Below are 25,249 nucleotides of genomic sequence, written 5' to 3' on the forward strand. Positions count from 1 at the left end.
CACAACATTTGAAATAGGGAAACTAAGAAATTAAGATTTTTTTAAATTATAAAATCACCTTTTGAACGAATTTTTAAAGTTATGTTTAGTTTCTAAATGCTCTTGGAGGGTTAAACAGAACCCAGTTCTTAAAGCTGAAAATAGACTGAGTCACAGAACCAAATGGCTCTTTCAGTAACTGTCGTAAGGCTTGTCTGTCACAAAATAGGGAAGGTGGTGGTGACTAACCGGAGAGGCTCCCCCTACACCTGTGTCTGGGATTAAACTGCGGGCTCAGTGATTTCATTCAGCAACCCATTATCACGCTTTAAGAAGGTCAACTGTTACTAGTTACGGATTTAATTTTAGTGAGGTCCCTTTAATATATATGTCCAGTATCATATTCTTAAAGTCAATTTCTTGTTCCTTTTTACAGTATATAAAATGGTTTGGATTTTCAGTGAAGAAATGAGTCATATGACGTTTGTGTTGTTTTCATGCAGCCGATGGAAAATGTCTGGTGTCAGTTGGTTTAGACGATTTTCACAGTATTGTATTTTGGGACTGGAAAAAGGGAGAAAAGATCGCCACCACAAGGTAAGGAGCTGCCGAGGTCTGCTGGCATCCTGCTGATTATCACGCTTCGGTATAGGTCATAGTTTTCATTATCTGGTAAGATTTCATTTTCAAGCTCAAATGAAATTCGCTCAGAAAGCTTAACTTCCAAGTGAAAACACGTTGCAATATTTCACGGCGCCAGACCTGACCTGGAGCAGTTCATGTTTGTTTTGGGGAATTGGAACATTCTGAAATCCTTTCCAGGGAGTTATTCATCACTTCATTTTTGGAAATATATGCAGTATCTCTTATCAGAGCTTTTTATGGGCAGTAGAAAAGCAGCTGTCCTCAGGCTTGTGCCTTGCCCCTTGTTTTCCCACTGTCTTTGCATCGGTGAAGTATTGTCAATGTCACTGGAGTCAGGAGTGCCATTTGTCACGAGGCCTCGGCCTGCTGGGAAGGAGGCCCCCGACGCGTGCATCTGCCACACGCTTTCGGAGCCAGCAAATGGTTTCCCTAATCTCCCCACCTTATAAATAGACTTTTCTAGACTGCTGTTTATAGACCACCTGTCCTCCCCCCAGCCTCCCTCCCTGCTGAGTCAGCTCAGTGTCTGAACATTACTTTCCACTGGAACTGACGCCGGGTGCAGCGCTTTGCCAGCCGTGGTCACAGGTCAAAGGAGCTGGCAGCCCAGGCCCCGCAACGCAGTATGTTGCCCTAGGCTGTTATCAGTTTACTTCTCCACTAGCTCTTCCCTGCAGTAACCAACTTTTGATTTCACAATATAAAATCATTTTTAAGTGAAGAGCTTTGAACCCCAGTGTTATACTTACTTTTTAAATTAATATTCCCCTCCACCATATTAAGTGAGGGGAAAAGTTGTTTTGGGCATTTTGACTTAGTGAATGAAGATCTGTCCATTGCTGGAAATTCAGAGAAGGAGCAGATGGGGCCTTGAAGACTCCAGCTGACCATCTTGGGAGAAGAGAAACTTTCCCGATTGCTGCTGTTGAGATGGAATTCTCGGCAGCGAATGGCAGCTCATAAGTCCGCCTGTCCGGTGGCCTTTCTTTAGGTCTCTCCCTGGGCCCCTCCTCACTGGTGTGTCACTCCCCTCCAGTATCAGATTCAGGCCTCAGTCAGGACTCCGCTTTCTTCCTAGACGAATAAACTGAATTCGAGGTTAATATTTCTGATAACACACCATCTGCATTAGCACGCAATTGCAGGCAAAGCACATGCCTGCATTTCAGAAGCAACAGAAATGCAGTTTTCCTGCTAGAACTCGCTCAGCCACTGCGGGAGCTCACCACCTGTGTGCCGAAGCATTAATAGGAATGGATATTTAGTAATGTAAATATGTACTTGGTATTCGTGGTAGATCATGTCACCTCCATTTAATTTAATTAACACAGAGTGACTTAGCACCATTATGCAAGTAACATAATTTATTTCTGGAATTGCTCCCAAGTCTTACGTCGCATTCCCAGTCAGGACACCCGCAGGATTGCCGTCAGAGAACACTTTCGCATTTGTAGTATTACCGGTGCTGTTTCCAAGAAGGACTTTCCAGGATTGCTAACATTCTTTGGAAGAATATTAGGTTTTAAAATAATAAGTAAGAAATATTTACGCAAGTGCTTATTTATATAATATTAACAATAATAAATTATATATAGTAAGTAAGCAGAAAAAATAACAATTCTATTTCTGGCTTTAAGTGAGGGTGCTTATATAGCTAAAAAGTTAAAAAACAGAGGCATGACAGAAGTGACAAAGGAGAAGTACTGCCCCACTGGTGCCTTGGATTCTCAGGAGAGAGCTCTGGGCTCCCAGCAGACAGTCCCCGGGCCCCGGGGGAAGCCAGGTCAATAGCTGCAGGCCTAGAATCAGTCCTTACTGTTTTATCTGCCTATTGGGTCATAAACCCACGTTTCTGAATGCACAGCATCTGAAAGTTCCTTGAGTCCATAGATGATATCCCCTCTCTCTCCATGGATGTGAGCCAGGGGCTTCAATTTCTGGTGACTACATTTCTAGCTGAAACTCTGTTTAACCCAGAGTTATGACTTCCACAGTAGAAATATTACACTTACAGCTTCTCATTAGTGCTATCACAGCATCTTCTCCCTCCTCCTGTATCAGATCTCTGGACCCAAGAATTATTCACTATCCCGTGGTGGTGATATTAATTTTATCTTGCAGAGACTTGTGATGCATTTCAGATACTTCATTAATTTGTTTAAAGCATAAGTAAGTAGACTGGTGGCAATATTAGGGTCAGAAAAAAGGGCTCACATATGCAGAGAAAAGCCAATGCTTATTATTTTAAAATAAACCCCATGTGTATTTTAAGTGATTTTTAGTTGTCCTTTTACATGTGCTTAATGAAAATTAGACCAAATGCATGCTTTTCTTAAAACTCTCCATCCTTGCTTCCATCAAAACTAGACATTTCTTCTCACTTGTCTCTTACAGAGGACATAAAGATAAGATATTTGTGGTAAAGTGTAACCCACACCATGTTGACAAACTGGTCACAGTTGGGATAAAGCACATCAAATTCTGGCAACAAGCAGGTACTGTTGTTTGGCTTTATCATTTTTATGGTTGAGAGCTAAGGAAAACCATGACTGCCACCTATCCTGTCTCTGCAATCTAGAATTACAATGCTCCTGAAAGATGCTCTCTCCCAAATTCGGTTCGGACTGCTTAATGTCTAAGCCATGATCCTTGGAGCACACTGTATGATGCTATGCATACTCGTCGGTATCTAGAAAGTTGTGGACAATGTTCTTCTATGAAAATACCTTTAGTTTTCTGTTCTGAAAGCAGGAATGATGTCGGACTACTGAGCAGGGAGTAGAGTAATCATGCCGGTTGGGCGAATACTGTTTTCAGTGAGGGTTTCTTTATCATTGAATTTGGAAAATGAATTAAATCCTGACACTACACACAGTAGGTGGTCAGTTAAACATTTGTGGATTATAATGTTGGTGATAATGATGAGTAAGTGTGATAAAACATGGGCCAATATTTTATTTTTCTCACTAATAAGCCATCCCTGTTATTAAAATTGTTTCTGGACTCCTAGCATCAGCTGTAACACCAAGCCCAATTTTATACTGGTCAAAACACAAGTAAGCTACTGTTCAGTGCTTTCTGCTTTTCAAGAAAGGATAACGGTGCCCAGTGCATTTGGGGAGCCAGCAGGCACGGAGCTGTCTGGAGCGAGTCTGGTTTCTCAGTGCTAGTCAGGAAGTGCAGGGAAGTGAGAACATCTAAGGCACGAATCTGATGCACCTTCTCCTACACAGTGATTCATTTTTCTCACCTCAGAGTTGCTGTGACAAAAGTCGAGGCAAAACATATATAACATGTTTACATTTTACATTCACAGCCAGCACTGTTTCTGTTCCTTTTCTCAAAATTCATGAAGATGATCCTAGCTCCCCCAGGCACTTAGTCACGCCCTCCCCTGGCTGTCATGGAACTTGCGCTGCACCTTGGTTGGATGCACGTCCCATTGGACTGAGATGCGCAGGAGATGCATTCTGAGTCCCCTCTCCAAGCAGACCCTACGCTCCTTGCAGGCAGGGACTCTCTTCATATTTATATTCTGCCATTGACCACCATGCCCTGCACAAAGCAGGGACTCAGTAAACACTGAATTAATGCAGGAGGGAATGAGAAAACCCTATATATTTTTGTCTCTAATATTTTCTGCTGTTTTTATACATCTCTGTGTATACACATAATGTTGACATGCTGACTTTTTCCTTGAAGATAGTCATTGTACATGTTCATAGAAGGTGTCACTTGTAAAAAAAAAAGTAATAAATATGCTTGGTCCACTCCAGGTGGGGGCTTCACCTCTAAAAGAGGGATTTTTGGCAGTGTCGGAAAACTGGAAACAATGATGTGTGTTTCTTATGGGCGAATGGAAGACCTAGTGTTCTCAGGAGCAGCCACTGGAGATATTTTTATTTGGAAAGATATTCTCCTGCTGAAGACGGTGAAGGCTCATGACGGGCCCGTGTTCGCTATGTATGCCCTGGATAAGGTAGGGTCTCTCTTCCAGAATTCATTTTCCTCATTAATTCCGTAAAGTTGTACGTTCGTCGTAGGCAGGTCCACATCAAGAGAACCTTCCGTCTAAACACAGTGCCCCCTGAACTGGGGAGGGGCTGAACTGTAAGGAATTCCAGTCGAGAGAAGAGAGGGATAACCAATATTTAAAGTTTTCTCTTTCACATACAATTATTTCTTTATATGCAATTCCTCTCCATTTTTTCCCACACTAGTTCTTCCTGACTCTCACTCCTAAGAACTCCTTAAGAATTAGCTTTGGGTAAGTGTGGACACACAGGAGCAGAAGAGACCTGAGAACTCTCTCAGCAGCATCTCCCTCCTTTGTGGCACGATAAGCAGAGCCCTGGAAGCACCAGTTGTTCCACCCATCAAAGTGACCAAAGTTACGTTGCTAACCCGTTTGTTCCCGTGTAGACAGGTTCGGCTTTAACAGGAGTGTTTGAGTGATGTCTTTTCACCACAGAAGCAGAACCAGTGGAATAGACATACACATGCACATGTACATGCACATATATCATACAGTCATGTACCACTTAACGAGGGGGGTGCATCCTGAGAAACGAGTCACTAGGTGGTTTTGTCACTGTTCAGGGTTGTGCTAACATCGGTTGCACTGACTCAAACCCAGAGGGTACAGAGACTGCTGTGGATCTGTGTGCTACACTTTTATATGACGGGCAGCACAGTAAGTTCATTTACACCAGCATCACCGCAAACACGGAAGCCACACATTGCGCTTCTACATTAGGACGTTAACTAGGCGATAGGAGTTTTTGGCTCTGTTATAATCTTATGGAACCACTGTCGTATATGCAGACTGTCAGTGAATGAAATGTCATTAGGTGGCACATGACTGTGTAAAATGGAGATTTATCATGAGGAACTGGCTCATGCCATTATGGAGGCTGAGAAGGCTCACCGTGCCATCTGCAAGCTAGAGAGCCAAGAAAGCCAGTGGTGTAATTCAGTCCCAGTCCATTGGCCTGAGAACCAGGGGAGCTGGTGGTGTAAATGCCCATCCAAGGGTGGGAAAAGAAATGAGGTGTCTTGAATTAGGAAGAAGGGAAAGAAAGGGTCAAATTCCTCCTTTTTCTGACATAAGTTCTAGTCAGGCTTCCTCACTGGGGAGGGTGATCTCCTTTACTGCGTCCACCGATTCAGATGCTGATCCCCTCCAGAAGCACCCTTACAGACACACGCAGAAGTAATATTTAATCCGAGCCCCTGTGGCCAGTCAAGTTGACACAAAATTAGCCCTCACACTTCCACTCAAGCTCACCTTTGTCTTCATCTGTCCAGCTACCCATCTGCCTTATAATATTTCTTTAAAAAGGTCACACCTACCTTCAAGGCTTTTAAAATACTTTCTTCAGTGAACTTGTCAGAAAATATCAATTTTTTATTTTCCGCTCACCTGCTGGGGGTACTGATTCATCAGTGTTCTTTGACCTTGAAACAGTTAAGGTCACTTAATATACCTAAGGCAAGGCTCATTTCGCATTTACCTGTCCCCAGGTAAATATGCTGATCCCACTACAGAAGTAGCTTCTTGTTATATGTGCAACTGTATGGTTGTTTTAGTTGTTAAGCTCTGTTGTTCATTTCTTTAACTAGCAAACTTGTTTTTAGTTAAACTGAAAATGTTAGAAAAGATTAAAGTGGAGTGCAAAATTTTTGCAGGCCAAGAAGTTGATGTGATATAATGTGTATAAACTTTTTTTATTGCTTGTTAAAATTGAGAAATTGTGGGAAAAGACAAGAATATCACAGTATAATATATTGCATTTAAATTCAATTTGGGGATTGACTTTTCCTGGGTGCAACATTTATAGTAAGAATAAGAATATTTAATGTAATAAACTTCAAAATATTATTTTCTTGTACACATCATTCAAATGCAGTAAATTAAAAGTTTCTGAGAAAACAGAATGAATTACTCAGTATTTGTCTTAAAAGAAAAATGACTTGGCTCCACTCCTCATACTTAATGGGCGCAAACAGACCAAAAATGGCTCAAGAAGATCTCAAAGCCCCAGAGCCTATAAATCTAAGCGATGAAGAAATAGCAAAACTCTCAGATGCACAGTTTAAAACACTGGTGATCAGGATCCTCACAGAACTGGTTGATTATAGCCACAAATTAGACAAACATATGAAGGCAAAACTAATTGAAATGAATGGAATTGCACAGGAAACCAATAGTGATGAAAAGGAAACTGGGACGCAAATCAATGGAGTGGACCAGAAGAAAGCAAATAATGGCCAAACAGAAAAGAGTGAAGAAGCAAGAATTGAAAAAAATGAGGAGAGGCTTAAGAACCTCCAGGACATCTTTAAACGCTCCAACATCCGAATTATAGGGGTACCAGAAGGGGGAAAGGAACAGCCACCAGTGGAAAACTTATTTGAACAAATAATAAAGGAGAACTGCCCCAATCAGGCAAAGGAAATAGACTTCCAGGAAGTCCAGGAAGCTCAGAGAGTCCCAGAGAAGTTGGACCCAAGAAGAAACACACCAAGGCACATCATCATTACATTAGCCAAGATGAAAATGAAGGAGAGAATCCTAGAAGCAGCAAGAGCTAAGGGGACAGTCACCTACGAAGGAGTCCCCATCAGACTGTCAGCTGATTTCTCAAAAGAGACCTTACAGGCAAGAAGGGGCTGGAAAGAGGTATTCCAAGTCATGAAATCCAAAGACCTACAACCAAGATTGCTCTATCCAGCAAAACTTTCATTTAGAATGGAAGGACAGATAAAGTGCTTCTCAGATAAGATCAAATTCAAGGAGTTCATCATCACCAAGCCCTTATTATATGAAATGTTAAAGGGACTTATCTAAGAAAAAGAAGTTAAAAAACATGAACAGTGAAAGGACAACAAACTCATAGTTATTAACAACCACACCTAAAACAAAAGCAAACTAAAAGGACAGCTAGATCAGGAGTGGAAACCTAGAAATGAAGATCTCAAGGAGGGTTAGCAACAGGGGAGTGGGAGGAGGAGAAGGGGGGAGAAGGTACAGGAAATAAGTAGCATAGACAGTAGATAGAAAATAGATGGGGGGCAAGAATAGTATGGGAAATATACAATCTAAAGAACTTGAGACACATGGTCATATTTAAAGGAGGGGTAATGGTGGAGACGGGGGGGTAGGGTGGAGGGGAATGAAGGGGGGGAATAGAACCACTGTAACAGCATAATAAAAAAAAAAAAAGACTTTTCTAAGAACAGTTGGTATATATGATAAGTTGCCAGAAAGGAAAATTAGTAAGGCCGAGAAATCGTAAACTTAGAACAAGAATAAATATCACCATTCAGTAAAATATATACAATATGTTAAGCTTCTTACTTTCCAGGTTTTGTGAAAATTAATCTGGATTTTAATCACTGTGGAAATTGATGTCTGTTGAACAATTTAGCAGGATGGTCTTGTTATATGAAGTGCCTAATTTACTCTATTAAAATAACGATGCTTTCTTTGAGAAGTAATTATTCAATTTAAAAATTCTTAACAGTCATTTTCATTTTGATGTTAATACTGATTCATTCTGGAGGAGAATATGAGATACCAGAAATGGCCAGACCTTGAGCTGGTCCTATTCTGCAGGAACCCACTCTCTAGTCAGGGCACTGGGCACCAAAATAGCCGTGACCCCGAGCACCAAGAGTTGGTCGTCTGGAGGAAGTGCAGTGGACACACAATGAGAACGTACTTGATACCGCTTGAGAAATAGGGGAGAGATGCTTCCAGAAAATACCGTATTATTGTTATTATGTGTTGTCAGATTTTTCAGTTTCCTGGACTTAGGAAGAACACACACACACAAAGCTGCTTTCCTGAGCTCAACTCCAGTTGGGGTGGGGTGGGTAGCTGGTCACTTTAGTGTATATATCATCGTTCTCATGTGCATCTTCACAGGGCTTTGTGACAGGCGGAAAGGATGGAATCGTGGAGCTCTGGGATGATATGTTTGAAAGGTGCCTGAAGACTTATGCCATTAAAAGAGCAGCGTTGTCCACTAGCTCCAAAGGTACCACTCCCAAATATGCAGTAGGGATATTTCTGTTCATAGGGATGGAGACAACAGTACTAATGTACTTGGAAAAACATGATCCAACCAATTCTCTTTCTTCCACATTCAGAGCTCCAGGTCCCTAGTAGAAGTGTCAAGGAGGACTAGTACCTAGTGTTTGGGGACTATAAAAATAATTTATTTAATAGTCTTTTTATTTAGTGTTTATTAAATACATTTTCCCCCTCAGGCTTGCTTTTGGAGGATAACCCTTCGATTCGTGCCATCACTCTGGGGCATGGACATATCCTGGTGGGCACCAAAAATGGAGAGATCCTGGAAATTGACAAAAGCGGCCCAATGACACTGCTCATTCAGGTACTGTGCTTGTGTGTGTCCTAAACTGCGACTCGCTGCAGGGCTGGGCCTGGGCTGAGGAAGCATTCATTCTCTGCTTGTACAAGTACTAATTGCTTCTTGCTATATAGCAAATCACCACAAACAGTAGCTTTTAAAATAGTGTACATTTATTATCTTGTAATTTCTGTGGGTCAGGAGTTTGAGTGTGGCTTAACTGGGTCTCCATGTAAGGTTCTGCAAGGCTACAGTCAGAGTCAGGGCTGCAGTCTCCGCTGAGCCTCACCTAAAGAAGCATCTTCCCGCAGGTCAGTCAGGTTGTTGGCAGAATTCAGCTCCTTGTGGCTGTAGGACTGCTGGCCACTGGCCAGAGGCTACCTTCAGCTTTCGGTTGCTGCCGACAGGTCCTTGCCACATGGGGTTTCCCGCCACGGCCCCTCACTTCCTCAAAGCCAGCAAGGGAGAGAAAAAATAGGCACTGGAGTCATATGTAACATAATCATACCATCACATGCATGTAATCATGAGCATCCATCACCTTTGCCTTATTTCTTTGATTGAAGACAGCCACAGGTCATGCCATAATCAAAGGGAAGTGAGCACACCAGAGCATGACAAGCAGGGGCATCATGAGGGTCACCTCAAGAGTCTTCCTATCACAGGCCACCCTCTGGCCACCAGTTATTCGTGTTGCTACCTATTCATGTTCAAAATTTATTCCCTCTTCCCAAGAGCTCCAAGGGCCTTATCCCATGACTGTATCTGCTCCAAATTCAAAGTCTGATCATCAAAGTCAAGTCCAAATGTGCCTCAGGCCCCTTAGGTGTATTTTCTTTCATTCTGACCATCCGTAAAACTAACAAGTTCTCTGCTCTGCACACACCAAACATACAAGCACCTCTTTAGATTGTGTGCCTCACTTGAGCCTCAGCCTTGATTCACAGAGACACATTATATTCTTCTTACCCTCCCTCTGCCCTCAAGAATAACATTCATGTATAAATCAGATTAAAATAAAGATCAATAAACCCTCAAAGATTGAAGAAATGATACAGTCTCACCTAAGGGGGTGGTGGTTTGTGGGGGTGAGTGGGTAAGTCGTTCAATTCGGTGATGAACAGACCTTCTTAGTAGATGGATGAGGCACAGGACAGTGAGGGTGTGTATGCAGACGGTGCAGTGAAGAACAAGCACTGATTACATGAGCTTCAGGACTTCTCCTTCCCCGACCTGGCTCATGCCTGCGGCCAGCTCTACTGCGGACGCCTCCCCGAATCCCAGTGGGAGGGGTCTCTGACTGCGCCCTGGGAACAGGTCCACACCCAGGTCACGACTCAGAGCAGACTCGGCAGGCTTCAGAAATGCCTGTGCCCAAGTCCCACTCTAGATATCCTGGAGAATCTTATTTAAAAAATTCTGTGGTAGAAACAAACCTTAGAAGCTGTGCCGCTGATGGCACCAGGCAGCGGGGACCGAGAGGCGTCCCCGAGGCCGCACTCTTCTCCCGCTGCTTGTGCTTGTGTTATTTCCTGGCAGACTAACTTCTCTTTCTTTCTGGCCATGATGTCTTATTTAATTTTATTGAAAAGCAAGTGTTTGTTTCAACTTAAATAACTTAAAGTCTTTTTAATTCATAATTGATTTTTTAATGTCCACCTGTTTGAGACTTGAAATTGTTTTCATACATGCTAAATTGCTGAATATTTTGTAAGATTTCTACCATGATGTGATTTAAACAGTACTGTAAGATTTAAACTCTAGGATTTCTAACTTTAAACTCGTCTTAAGTATTATGTTATAGTTGTTTAGACATGTTTTAAATTTGACAATAAAGTCTTTTTACTTTTTTTCTCCATAGTTCCATTCTTATATTCCTTTCTATTTTTCCAACAGTATAAATAACCACAGGTGCCATTTACTGAGACCTACTATGTGTCAGGCAGTACTGTTGTAAAGAATCTCTCTCATCTCCATAGTGGATACACTCTGTTGAAATTGTTGTGTTTTTTTGTTTTTTTGTTTTTTTTGATGAGGGACCTAAAGCCCAGTAAATTGCCCTCCGCCTCGTGCTAAGAACTGCAGAGCCGGGATTCAAACCAAGGTTTGTCAGACACCAGAGCCCTTCCATTTTCCTCACACCTGCCTGTTCTCTAAATGCCTCAGCGTGGAGAAGCAGGAGCACAGTGCACAAGGCGCAGCCTCCTGAGCTGCGTGGCTGGTGGGCCGCCTTCTCTCCTCACCTGTGCACCGTTTTCCTTTTCCTCAGCATCTCTTCCCTCTTCCGGCCTGTGGCGCACTTGCCTTCCCTCCTAGGTGGAACTCAGAGGTTGGAGTCAGTCAGTGTTTTGGGGGCTCCTGCTGTGCTCCTTGGGCAGGGCCTCCCGTTCCTGGGCTCACCGCCCTGTTCAAAGAGAAGACGGACCCTGAGGGAAGCTGAGGGGCAGCAGAGGCGTGTGATTAAGACCATCAGCCGTCCTGCTGTGTGAAGATACCAGGGTAACTTTCTAGGTTCAGCAGCATGGCCAGCCAGTGTGACCTGGAATACATTGCTCATTTTTTAGGAAAAGAAAGAGCTAGGTTGGGGTCAGGGGAGGGACAGGAAGTGATTTCTGATCGTTTCCATCATGTGTGCTTTGACTGTGATCAGCTCAGTTGTGCGGCTGTCTATTATCATCAGCTTTATGGGGGTTAGAGCAGGAAAGCAGGATCCCAAATTCGTTTTCTTGTGCCACTCAAGATACTCGCAGCCTGCCTTGCACACTGTCTCATCCTATACTATAGGGGAGTTACTACGATCAGATTAAGGAAGTATAATTGTTAACTCAATAAATTAGGCAGTGGTTTGAAAGGGTCGCAGAGCCCCGCAACCCTGTCTTCCAGCAAAATGAGCTGAAGGACTTGATTGGTAGAAGAGCTCTGAGCAGCCCCGGTCTCCGGGGCAGTGGGGGCTGATGCCCGGCCCATCCTCTGACTGTGGTCTGGGGGGCGGGGGGAGGCTTCTGAAGGGAAGAGGACTCGGGATACAGGCGCCAAACCCAATTAACTCAAAAGCAACATGGAAGCCCTGCAGCCCTTCTCAGATATTCGAATGTCACCTGTACTTGGTTGGAACTTTGTGTCTTCTGCCAAATTACTGTTTTGTTCAAACAGCTTCCCAGTTAAACTGCAATCATCCAATTTCTCTTTGGAAAGCCACCTGTTCCCCGAAGCATTCCAACTACAGACAGCTTTCAGATGCCTGTGAACGGTCCTCCTTTTCACTTTGCTGAGCAAAGCCTTTTTATAATTAGCCACTAAAGGTAGAAACTCGGCAAACAGTCTGGTCCTTTTTATTGCTCTGTGCACTGATTTACTCTTTCCACTACTTTACTGAGTGATAAATTACAGGGCTCGGATTTGTTTTCTCTGTACTGTTTTATCTCAGTTATTATTCTAAGACGGTTAAGTGTGTTTGCCATTAAGATACAGATAGGTGTGTGGAATTGGTCCAATGCCTATTAAGCACCTTTCAGTTTCCCAATGTTCATTTTATAGACCAATTTGTGAACAAATGCTGAATCCAGGACACTTTTAGAATATGGTTTTATTGACGGAAGTGGTTTGTGTCATTGTATCAATCTGTTTTACGAGGAGGTCCATGTATGCTGTGTTTATATTAGGTCAAATGACAGATAAAATGAAGGCACTTTGTTATTCACCCAGATGTTTCTAAATGAGAAGATGTTTGACATCCTATAAAACAAAAATTATAAGCGGTGAGTCCGTATTTTGCTTCTTAAATGAATGCTTTAGCATCATGTCAGTCAAATTAGATTCAAGTTCAAATGAAAAACTTACTCACTGCAATCATTTTGGCCCAGCGAAGCTGTATCTGTGCTCTTTCATATTTGAACCTGTTTGGTATACTCTCAGGCTGAATAAGCAACACAAGGCTGCCACAGAGCGAGCCAGGAAGCATGGGCCGAGTTGATGGTGTCCCGTCTCCGCTCCACAGGGACACATGGAGGGAGAAGTGTGGGGGCTGGCGGCTCACCCTCTCCTGCCCATCTGTGCAACAGTGAGTGATGATAAAACCCTTCGCATCTGGGAGTTATCTTCCCAGCACCGTATGCTGGCAGTGCGGAAACTCAAAAAAGGTACATGACATCACCTTATACATCTGTAAAAGTATTTCCAAACAGCCGAGTGGGTTGGATTCATTTGTTCCTTCAACTGATAGTTACTGACAGACCATTTGCGTGCCCCCAAGTATGTCAGGCAATGGGGATTCTGTACAGTTGCACTGCAGCGCTTGCAGAATCAGCCCAGGAGGCTGGCCTGGTCTGTCGGTGCTGCTCTGTTACTCACTTGCTTTTCCTTGCACTTCACAGACGTTTGCCACCTGGGGGCAATATGTCCTTCCTCTTCTCATCAAGGGCTGTGTGCATCAGTTGAAACACATCAGCTTGTAAAGAATGCTATTTAGCTATATGTCTCACAGTCTCCATTTTATTCCTAAAAAACAAAAATCTATTATGCAAAAAATAATCCTTAATATCAAGAAATGGGTAAACATGTATTGAACACACATATGGACTGGAACTAAAAAGCATAGCAAGTACATATCCAGCAAACATTTTCTGAGTAGCTTCTATGTGTCAGGCACTGGGAATCCCAAGATGAATGGGTGTCAGAGATGGACGAGATTTGAACAGAGTCCCAGCAACAGATGGTCCATTCAAACGGGGTAATTTGAGGAACATCTAAAAACAAGACTGTTCATAAAGGGGTGGGGGAGAGTTGAGAAATGACCAGGGATAGGACAGCACCATTAGCTGTTTGCAGCTGGGTACCAGTGCCAACCCTGAACCTGAAGGGGCCAGAGGAGGGAATGACTACAGGGCACTTAAAATGAGAGCAGTGCGAGATGGCTGGCTGACAGCATCTGTGACCATCAGTCTGGAGATTCGCCCGCATGCAGTGACTCCGCAGTGACACGGCTGGGCAATCCTTGCTCTCTCCCTGCCTCCCTTTCCCCTTCCTTGTCTCCTGCCCGTGCACCCACTTGACCAAACTCAATCAGAAGCCAGAGGGCAGGGAGACCCATTGATGCCATCTACACCGGCCAGCTCCAGGCACTAAACAGGGTGCAGAGTGTTGTGCAGAGACAGACCAAAGATACCTGGCACAAACGGTACCGTGGAGGCTCTGAGGAAGGCCCGCTGCCAGGGTCGGCTTCATCATCGAAGAACCGCAAGAGCTGAGGCCCAGAGGATTTGTGGAAGTTCGTAAGTCAGGAAAGGATGCCATTGGGGTCTAGAGCTGAAGTATTTGTATTGGGTAGTTTTATAAGCCGAGAGGCATGGGGCGTGCATTCTAGGATAAAATAAAGGCATCAGGAGAGTAGTAACAATAATGACGGTGGCTAACATTGCTGAGCCAGCAACGCCAGCACTTGGCATTTGGTCTTTACATGAACCCAGTGAATAAGGCCATGATTGTTACCACTTACAAATGAGGAAACTGAGGCACAGAGAACTTAAGTCACTTGCTGAAAGGCTCACAGCTTATAAGTGATGGCACTGAATTACAAAACACACCTGTGGCCACTGCGTGACGCCACCCCCTTCTACCATATTGCCTCTTTCCACACCGGACTTTGAGCCTTTGTAAGTAGAAACCAAGCCCAGGTCCAGGTCCAAAGCCCATGCTCTTAACTGCCACAGATTGAATCATTTCTGATAGTGGGGCCACTAACTGATAGTAGGGAAATGATGGACCATGTTGTGCTCATGGTGAGAGCTTAGTATCAGACAAGTGGACTTTATTCACTAGTTGGAAATTAGCTCAAAAGAACAACTACTAAATTATGTTAGATAAGATGGCCTTTCACTCCCTGAAGTGATCTGGTTTGTACAATATGTTATATGGTTGAGCTAACATAGATGATCTCAAGGGAGATCATTTCTGCCCTTTCAGCACTAGTTAAATAGCTGTGTAAGTGAAGGAAGAAGATAGAGTTAGGGAGCCAGTGTGAAGCCTCTGGTGTGAGCATAGTTTTCAGCACACAGCGGTGACTGAGGAGAGTGCATGGAGGCTCCGCGGAAGGTGCCTTAGCACCAGGCGGCATGGCTGTCCCATCCCTGACACTGTGCTTACCGAGTCTTCAGACAAGTGGGGGCATGTTCTTAGGATTCCTGTTGAACCTGCCTCCACAGAGCCCATAGTCCTCATTAGAAGTGTCCCCTGTGAGCCTACAAAGCAGTAGAAAACATTGCTCATGTAGCACCATCAGCCCATGATTAGTTTTACAGACACCTCCTGAAAGAACGTCGTCCATGTCCTGTTCTTCTCATGACAGAAGAGGCAGGGACAAAATCCTTCACCTCTAGAATTGTGCATTATGACCCATGGATCAGAGACTGAACACTAAGGTTCTCTAAAGCAACTTTTACATGTAAGGCATGATGTAAAAAATAGATTCTAGAAATTCTACTATAGAACCTCTGTTTTTGAGTATCACCTCTCGGGAGCAAATATACAGGTTATAGTAATCCTTTGAAAACCCTAGGCATGCAGATACCAAGAAATGAATGGATACCCTCAAAGAAATTGAAAGTGTGTTTTTAACATCATGCTCATTGTCCTTGAGTTTGGAGGGAAGGGATGTCTTAAGTCGGAGTCTTAGTCCTTCTCACAAGTAGCGTCAAAGACAGTCGCATGTCCGTGCAGAGGCGCAGACCCAGATGTATGTCTCCAGCTCTTCACCAGTGGGTTTGACAGGAAAGCTGTGGGTAACGAGTGCTTTTTGTGGATTCTTTTGCAGGTGGAAGATGCTGTGCCTTCTCCCCTGATGGGAAAGCCTTAGCAGTTGGCTTGAATGACGGGAGTTTCCTGGTTGTAAATGCTGACACTGTGGAAGACATGGTCTCCTTCCATCACAGAAAAGAAATGATCTCTGATATTAAATTTTCAAAAGGTAAGGATGACAGCAAAAACTTAAAAAAATGTATTGGGACAAAAAGTTACAATAGTGGGGAGCATTGGTGGGGGTGGGGTGGGGTGGGAGTAAAAGACAGAAAACTGTATTTGAACAACAATTAAATAAATTTTTAAAAACAACAACAAAAAAGTTACAATAGTGGACAATTTTCATTATTTTCTTGTTCCTGGAAGTCAAACCTTCTATGAAATGCTTTGATACTAACTGCACGTTTTTCTTTGCAGACACTGGGAAATACCTTGCCGTGGCATCCCACGATAACTTTGTGGATATTTATAACGTACTTGCAAGCAAAAGGGTTGGCATCTGTAAAGGTGCGTCCAGTTACATTACACATATCGACTGGGACTCTCGAGGTAAAGTATGTTGTGGCTTTTAAAATATGATTCTTGTTCTTAAAAAATGCTTAAGATGTTCATCCGTGTAATATTTCTAGAGAGGACGGCAAATGAGTTTTAGAGAAAAGCAGAGGGGGGCACCCCACAATATAAAAGACTAATTTTACAACCCAGAAGTAGCTGCTGTTAACATTTTGAGTATTTTTCATTATTATGAGTATTATTAATTCAAACCATTACGTTTTAAGACAGTCGAAGACACACAATGCCTCCCATTACCCTAACAAGCCACCACTGCCCCTTTGAGTTCGGCAGGCCGTGTGCTCACCTCGGCCTCCTCCCTGTCTCTGTTCCTTGTCCCCACTGATGCTCCCTCTGGGGGCGGGGGGAGTTGAGAACTGCCCAGAAAGTCTCGTGCAGTTTTCATCCTCCAGCAGAGGCGGGAAGTTATATTCAGCTTACCTCAGGTTTCTCTGCGCTCCCAAACTCCCAGCCAATCCCTGCCTCCTCCAAGTCATGCCCACAGACACCAGGGGAATATGTCTGTTTATTTATTTAACAATTCTAGCTTCTGCCCTGTGCAAAGGCTTCAGCCAGAAGATGTGGAGGATCCAGAAGTGTGATACGTGGTTACTCCTCTCCTCAGAGTTTATAATTTGGCGAGGAGGGAGACATACTATTCAGACACAACTATTCAGGGAGACATACTATTCATATTATTCAGTGCCTGAATAATGCAAGAGCACAGACTGACTAAGGCCTGGGAGTAAGACATGCTGAGTCACAGAGGAAGTGGTGAGCTGGGCTGGGGACAGACAGGTGAGCAGCGAAAGGGAAGCATCCGTGCTGCAGGGTGGGGCGCCTTTGGATCCTCTCCTGGGAAAAGGTGGCTGGTGGAAAGGGCAGGGTCCTGCCTTTGGGAGGAGGTTGCGTCCACTGTAGTGGACTAGCACCAAGCCCAGTGGTGCGCTGTGAGGAAGAGCTCCCAGGAGAATCTATGGAGCCTCCACAGGAGTGGCCTTTGGAATGGATCTTGAGGGATGAGCAGAAATTCACCCAGGTGGCAAAGTCTAGAACGAGCCTTCCAGAATCAGAAGGAGCATGGTGTCCCAAGACACGGGGGTGGGAAAAACAAGGGTGGTTAGGACATAGCGACTAATGCTGAGTGGCTGACGGTGTGATGGGAGGCGAATGTGGAGAGACAGACTGAGACCGGATGTGGAGGAAGTTGGACATTGGACTTTATCCTGTAGTCGTTAAGTAACCCCAGGAGGCTTGGGTGCGGCATTTCCTACTGTCTTGCAGAGGGCGAGTGAGCCTGGAGTTGGGAAGTAAAATAAACCAGAAAAAGAAGTGATGTGGGCGTCAACCAAAAAGAGGTTATTCCAGAGATGCCAGAATATTTTATTTCAAGTATTTCTTGAAGTAGTAACCATGAACTTCTGCCCAGACAGGCATTTAGCTGTAACTGTACTTGCTGCCCTGGAACATGGACTTTATGTAAGCTTTACAACCTGTAGGCATTTTATACAGCGCAGCACAGAGGAGGAAAGAATGCCATTTATTGTAAGAGGTGCAAGTCCCAACAGGGCAAAAGGAGATCAGATAAGTCCCTCTCACTTACGTGTCAGGGCCACGCTGGACATGGTGCCGAGGGCTTAGGCTGGCATTTGCGACTGGGCAGGACACTGGCCGCCTGAGGACACTGGCTACCTGACAGTCATCTAAGAACCAGCGAGGCCAAGCGGGAAGATGGGAGCAGCCACTTCTCGACCCCCTTCTTTGATATTCTCTGCTTTATTGTCTGGTGGGCGAGGAGAGAGGCAGTGATTTCTTCCTGTTTACTCTCTGGCTGACGTAGCTCGGTATGCCTTCTTGTGAGAAAGATTTAGAGCGGTCAGCGCCAGCCTCAGCGTACGTAAACTAGAGTACGGTGAATTTTATTTAAAATTCACTACACCCACACACAATACCTGATACAGCGTGTAAAATCCCACCACTTAAGTGACCGTCGGGAGATTAAAACCAATTTATTATTTGCATGTTACGGAATGAAGAGCAAAGAGAAAATGGAACATGGGGAATAAGTTTTAAACAGGAAGATTTCTTTAAAATTATTTTTAATTGTGATAAAATAGGTACAACATCAAAGTTACCGTCTTAACCTTTTTTTCATTTTATTTTTCAGCTACAGTTTGTATTCACCATTATTTTGTTTTAGTTTTAGGTGTACAGCATAGTGTTAGGCAATCACATACTTTACAGAGTGATTTCCTGATATTTCCAGTACTCACCTGGCACCATGGTTACTACAGTATTATTGCCTATATTCCCGACACTGTACTTTATATCCCCATGGCTGTTTTGTAACTACCGATATGTACTTCTTAATCCCGTCCCCTTTATCACTCCGCCCCCCGCTTACCACGTTTTAAGCATACAGTTCAGGGGGCTTGCATACATTCACATCAGTCTGCAACATCACCACCGTCCACTTTCCGTTCTGTTAAACTGAGACTCCATACCCATTGAACAAGAATTTCTCCTTCTCCCTTTCCTAGCCTCTGGCACCCACCATTCCACTTCCTGCCTCTGAGAATTTGACTCCTCTGGGTACTTCACGTAGGCGGACTCACACGCGTCTGTGTGCGAGAGCCTTATTTCACTTTGCCTCGTGTCCTCAAGGTTCATCCATGTTGTACCATGTGTCAGAATTTCCTTATTTTTATTTTTAAGGCTGAATAGTATTCCGTTGTGTGTATCTACCACATTTTGTTTATCACTCTGTCCATCAGTGGACACTTGGACCGCTTCCCCCTTTTGGCCTTGTGAACAGCACTGCCACGAGCACGGGTGTAAAGTTGTCCCAAGTGTATACCCAGACGTGGGATTTCCGGATCAAATGACAAAGCCGTTTTTCAGTGTTGGGGTTACCTCCACACTGGCTTCCACAGTGGAACCCACCAGCAGTGTACAGGGTTTCATCTTGTCCACATCCTTGCCAACTTTTGGTTATTTTCTGGAGTTCTTTTTTGCCTGGTTCTATTTTGTTTTTGATAGCAACCATACTAAGGGGTGTGAAGTGGTATCTCAGTGTAGTGTAATTCACATTTTGAGAGGATTGTTTTTTATGCTGTGAATGTTTAAGCCCTGTGTTGAATACTCAAGATGTAAAGAGGAGTAAATCCCAGATGGAGAGAGATCTTGGCCGAGATCCATGGTTGTCATCATGGCGGGGCCTGGGTGAAGGTCTGTGTAAAGGCCCAATGTGGAGCCATCACTTTTGCAGAGAGAGGCAAACCTCACTGTTTCCAAAGTTCTGCCCAAAGCCTGGGTCTGGTCCAGCTAGCATTCAGGATGACAGAAATGGCACTGAGAGTGAGGATGTCGAGGTCTTTGAAAAGCCACCTTACCTCTCCTCCTGAGTAGTCCCTTTGTCAGATGGGAGGATTAGACTGAATGGTCTCTAGGACTGGGAGAGAACAGAATAATTTCGATTTGGGGGCAGGAGTCACACCATTGAGAATACCAGCAGTGCGCCTGCCTGCAGGGCTTCCCTGGTTTGTCTCCGGTTTCACTGCCATGAGGTGTATCACGTAGGAGTTTCTGATTCCAGAGTTCCGCAAACGCTAGACCTTGAGAATGAGCCAGGCTGCCTCGAGAGCAGCCTAGCTTTTCATAGTGGAGCCTCGGAGGTCTGCAAAGGGTGGAGGGCAGGATTTAGGAGCAGGGATCTGCTCCATTTCCTGACCTGCTCAAACACAGTGAACACATTTGCAGGAGCCAGCTGGCCCCTCAGGGGTGGGGAGTGGCCCAGCCCTCAGCCTTGGCAGCCTTTCATGTCCATGGCAACCACAGGTCCTGGGAAAACTAAAAAGTGCATCGGGCCTTTGCAGAAACAACAACTACCCCTGAATGAAGGCTCCTGCACAGAATGTGGGAGAAAGGAAACTAGATATGGAGAAAGATAAATTATGGAAGGATGTTTTCTGTCTGCTTAGTTCATTTCCAGAAATATCAGGACTATAAGATCGTTTAACAAGTAACATTTTAAGCCATAATAGGACATCCGTTTAACAAGTAACATTTTAAGCCATAATAGGACATCTCATTCCCATTTTCCTTACCAATGGCCCGATGTGTTTGGTACATATAGTACCTATTTTAGGATTGCTTTAACTTGTAGATGGTGTAGCAGCCAGGATGATGAGTATGAACTGTCCTATGGGCTACAAAGCTCTGCGCACCTGCAAGCTGCGTGACGTACTTACTCTGCCTGCTCGGGAATGAGGGCGTCTGTCTCTGTCAGTCCTTGTTCTCTGCAAACAGACATTTCTGATGAATAAAAACGTGAGGATTCCAGGAGAATAGGGGTTACCGTTATTCAGGGGTGAATTATGTGTATCTGGTTTATACAGACATTTATTTAGCTCTTTGTCTCCACTCCTGTCCTCAGAATATTTCAGCAGTTATATGTTACACAGCAGCAGGCAGCGGGGGGAAGTGGTGACCTAAATATTTCCTCTGTGCCTTAAAAAAAAAAACTCCGTAATAACAGAAAGAAAATTGGGGGTGGGGGAGGGGAGGATGACACACACTTATAATTCCACCTTCTTAACACAAGAGTAGTTGGTTTTTTAAAGAATTTCTTCACATCCTTGGTTGCAAGGAACAGAAACCAATTCAATCCAGCTTAAATTAGAAAATAATAATAATACAGGATGAGTTTGTGGAAAGAGGGAGGGATATCTCATAGACTCCAACGGCAACAGGAAGCAAAGTCTCTGAGGAACTGGCTTCAGGCGTGAACTGGAAGCACCGAGAAACCAAGCAGGCGGCTCCTTTCTCCTCCCATTCTGCTCTGCGGGAGCTGGTTCCAGTGCCCCTGCTCGCTGGTGTCTGCTTTTGGCCCCCCAGTCTGCACAGGCAGGCTTTCCTCATCATCTGCATGCAGGCAGCTCTCTGTTGCCACAAAATGGCACCGTCCCTCCCAAAGTTCGCATCTAATCTCAGCAAGGCATCCACTGCTTCACCTTCCTGATCCCAGTTTCCCTGGAGAGAGAAATTGCCTGTGCAGCCCTGTCTCTGGGTCATGTGGAGGGCAGTTCTCCGGGGAGGCACGTTAGCTCAGGAAGTCCCCAGGTGTCTGTGGCTCTGCAAAGCCCTTCTGGTACTGGTCTCTTGTGTTTAGACTCTGCAATAGTCTTGCAATCATAAAGTACTTCACTGAGCTATTTTAAAAGCTTTTGGTTTGTTTTTCTAAGTATGACCTTTGAAACTGGTATAAATGCAGTTGTTAGGATTATCTGAGAATGAGAATCCTTTGAGTTCTGTTAATATCTCATGGCTAAAAATCTTCTAAAATTAGCTGTATACAAAGAATGTTTTTTATTGAGTCCTCCAGTCTTTTCCACATCCTTTATTTGCAATCACTTTTGAGATCTATTTAGTTCATTGAAAAAATATTAGTTACTCATTTTCTTATAATGCTGGGCAGCCAAAGCTAATTTAATTCCCTTTTTTCTTTTCACACTTGGTTATGTATGCTCAGCCATAAGGTCAGGAAAATGTGCCCATTTCATTGGAAACCATTTTAAATTGCCTTCATCCACACAACCAAGGCAAAACCCTCTCCTCACTATGTTATAACTCAGCAAAGGACAGATGATTAGGGATTTCAATAATCGAACAACAGAACCTTTTTTTCAATTAGTCACTTGGAAATAGACCTACATCTCTGAAGGTTAGCCAAGCTTGATTTCAGACCTGGGTGGCATCCATTTAATCACTAGAGAGCATGCTATAAACCATACAAAGTTCTTACTTTGATATTATTTTTCCAAGGAGGACATTTAAAGACTACTAGATGTAAATAGTTATGGAAAAATGGAAGGAGAGAAACTGTGTGTGCAGGTGAAATATTAGGATGTCCGAGATCCGCTTCGGTCTGGGGCGAGGGTTAGGGGGATGGGGTTGGTGGGACGCTGGAAACCATTGAAGCGGCGCACTGGGCACGTAGAGGGGCTTCATGTTGTTCTTCCATGTGTGTTTGCAACTTTTCATAATTAAAAAATGCTGAAAAATACTAGAAAGTATTTCTTTTGAGTCATTTAAATTTCAAGCCATAAAGGATTATTGACGTGGTTGGAGGAGAATTAGGGAATCTTATCTTTTTCAACATTAATCACACAGGACCCAAGATAATTTTATGTCAACTGAAAGTATTTTTGCTCAATGTTTTGTTTTGGGAAAGTCTTGAATTTCTCTATGTATTTGCAAGTGAGGTGGGAGAGATGTGAGAAATAAGCATTTATAGTTTGTTTGGTGTGTTATCTTCCTGTATCTAAGGTTTAAAGGGCAAATTTAAAATTTAGACCTAAGGAAATGTGAATGTTTGCAACAGGGTTCTCACTTCTGATGCCATAGTTCTTGCCAGAGCAGTCTGCTTTTGCTACGAGCTAGGAGGCAACTGGGGGAAAGAGCGACAAACAGATTTTGTCAGGCTTTGGAAAAATAGCTACTTTCAGTGCAACGGAGTCAAACATGATTCTTCTGTTGAAGAATAGTCAAGATCAGACTTTATGAGGTCCATATTAAAAAAAATCATAGCTTTGGGATTTGTACCAGGCCACGTAATTGCCTTTACATATACTTCTGATTAATTCACCATTTATTTACTCAGTTTATGAAACTTTGACTAAAATGAATCAAAATAGTTGTAGCCATGCTTATCACTCTACAATAAAAAATGCAGAGTTTAATTGTCTCTCTACTTCATTCTATCATAACAGGAAAATTATTACAAGTTAATACGGGTGCCAAAGAACAACTCTTTTTTGAAGCTCCAAGAGGCAAACGGCATGTGATAAGACCGTCAGAGGTAACAGTCACACACAAAGCTTTAAAGATGCATTCCGTGAAGGTTTGACATGTGCATTTAAAAAAACCTGTCCATTCTCATTCGCTAATACATGGGTAATATTTTTTAATAAAACCTATCAGTTCTCATCCACGAAAGACGCATTTAGTGAACCTTTAAGGTTTCTTAAATCTGGTTTCTAGTTTTCTGCTTTCTGAGGATTTATGGGTTTACTGTATCGGTGATGTGGCAATGTGCAGTTCACATTCTGCCTCATTATTCTGTGCCTAATGAAAATGACTCAGCTAACAATTGATATGCTTTTATTTCATTCAACATGTGGCTTTGTGTAAAGCTTCTTATGAACATAAATTTTTGAGACGTACTTTCTCAGTGTTTACTATTTGTAATAATAAGCAATATTTTCTGCAACAATAAGACAGATGATCTTTCAGAGCAAAACCTATCCACAACCTGACCGTCCTGATATGTCACACTTTCTTCTTCCTGTTTTCTTCATGTCCTTAGCCACACAACATAATTTTTTTAACTGTTGAGATCAAAGCCTAGATAAAAATTGTGAATCCAGGAATGAACCACCTCCTTCCTAAGAGCTCAGCTGCACGATGCTTCCGTAGAATGACCCTGGTGGCCAAAGGTCCCTGCCTGATTGATGTCTAAGAATGTCCTCTTAGTCCCAGGAGACAGCATGACTCATTTATTTACCATGTAACCTTCGATGAAAGGCCAGGAAATATTCGCTTCCTTTGAGGGAAAGTGGGTAAAAGTCCACTGCTGAGGGATGAGCATGCGCCTCTCTCCTCGGTTTGCCAGTGATACAGACCATCGCGGTGTGACTCAGTGCCCCCAGGGAGGTTTGGCCACACCTCACACTCGTGTTTGCATTGTTTCTACAGGAGCTACACGTTCAGTATTTAGGGAACACTGTTGTCGTGGAGGATGACATTGTATTAATGGAAATTGTTTACTGATCCCCCCAATTCCAACTTATTTATCACTGGTTGGTCCCCATTTTAACTTAAAAAAAATAAATGTATTGGGGTAAATTAGTTAATATCATTACATGGGTTTCAGGTGTATGACTCTATAATACATGATCTAGCTATTGCATTATGGGCGCACTACCCAAAGTCTAGTCTTCCTCTGTCATCATGTATTTCACCCCCTTGCCTTTCTTCATCTTCCCTTCACCCCTTTTCCCTCTGGTAACCATCATACTGTTTTCTGTGTCAATGAGTTGGTTTTGTTCATTTTTTTGTTGCCTTTTGTTTTATATCCTGCATGTGATTGAAATCATGTGGTTCTTGTCCTTTTCTGTCCTTTTATTTCGCTTAGCATGATACTCTCCAGATCTATTTGCATTGTCCCATACAGAGAAACATTTATAGCCTTGAGTAAGGGATGTTTTTAATTATGCCATTCATTCACCGACCATCGGTTGAATGTGCCGGGCACTTCACACACCTGTTTTAATTTTCACAATAGCCTTGTGTGACCATTGTCAGTCTCATTTTGCGTACAGGGAGATAAAGATCTCGAGAGAGTAAGTAGGAGGACCATGGAGCTGCCATCCCAATCCAGAGGGCCCTGTGTGTGGCTCTACCTGGATTTCTCCTGTGTATTTAAGCATCGTTTTTTACATCACTTCACCTGTATTTCCCCACCCTGTTCTAGAGCCCCAGAATAAGTACACTAAAATAAAGTGCAGTTTAACCAAACGACAGGGGGCAACTTGAGACAGATGTGTAATTAATCCTATAAAAGAATGCATGTAAGAGAGAAGTTCATGTTATATGCCATCCCAAAATGCCAGGCTCTGGCTCTGAAGAGTTCATTGTCACTCTTGCTGCACACTTGTTACTGCAGAGGCTGATCTCTGGTGCTGCTGGGGTGTCCGGGGAAGTGTCTGGGGAAGTCCTTCCAGCTGACGCGCCCTCAGCCTGGCCTCCGCGCACTGCCGTTCCTCAGAGCACCCAAGGGACACCTCCTTGTGTGCCTCACCACTATTGTTGGGCCCGTCAACAATATGAAGGATTTTGAAAAT

At 43.6% G+C, this 25,249-nt stretch overlaps 1 protein-coding gene across 1 annotated transcript in view; it reads left to right on the forward strand.

Annotated features, from left to right (window-relative positions):
* EML6 (EMAP like 6) overlaps positions 1-25,249 on the forward strand; it is a 231,345-nt gene that overhangs the window by 155,055 nt on the left and 51,041 nt on the right. The window contains exons 16-24 of the mRNA XM_053666835.1: positions 483-576; positions 3,019-3,119; positions 4,401-4,603; positions 8,555-8,666; positions 8,899-9,026; positions 13,000-13,141; positions 15,811-15,963; positions 16,212-16,343; positions 23,117-23,205. Coding sequence (XP_053522810.1) covers positions 483-576; positions 3,019-3,119; positions 4,401-4,603; positions 8,555-8,666; positions 8,899-9,026; positions 13,000-13,141; positions 15,811-15,963; positions 16,212-16,343; positions 23,117-23,205 — 1,154 coding nt within the window. The remainder of the gene's footprint in view (positions 1-482; positions 577-3,018; positions 3,120-4,400; positions 4,604-8,554; positions 8,667-8,898; positions 9,027-12,999; positions 13,142-15,810; positions 15,964-16,211; positions 16,344-23,116; positions 23,206-25,249) is intronic.

Source organism: Artibeus jamaicensis, unplaced genomic scaffold (genome assembly GCF_021234435.1).
Source record: "Artibeus jamaicensis isolate MK-2021 breed Jamaican fruit bat unplaced genomic scaffold, CSHL_Jam_final contig_465, whole genome shotgun sequence".
NCBI lineage: Eukaryota > Metazoa > Chordata > Mammalia > Chiroptera > Phyllostomidae > Artibeus > Artibeus jamaicensis.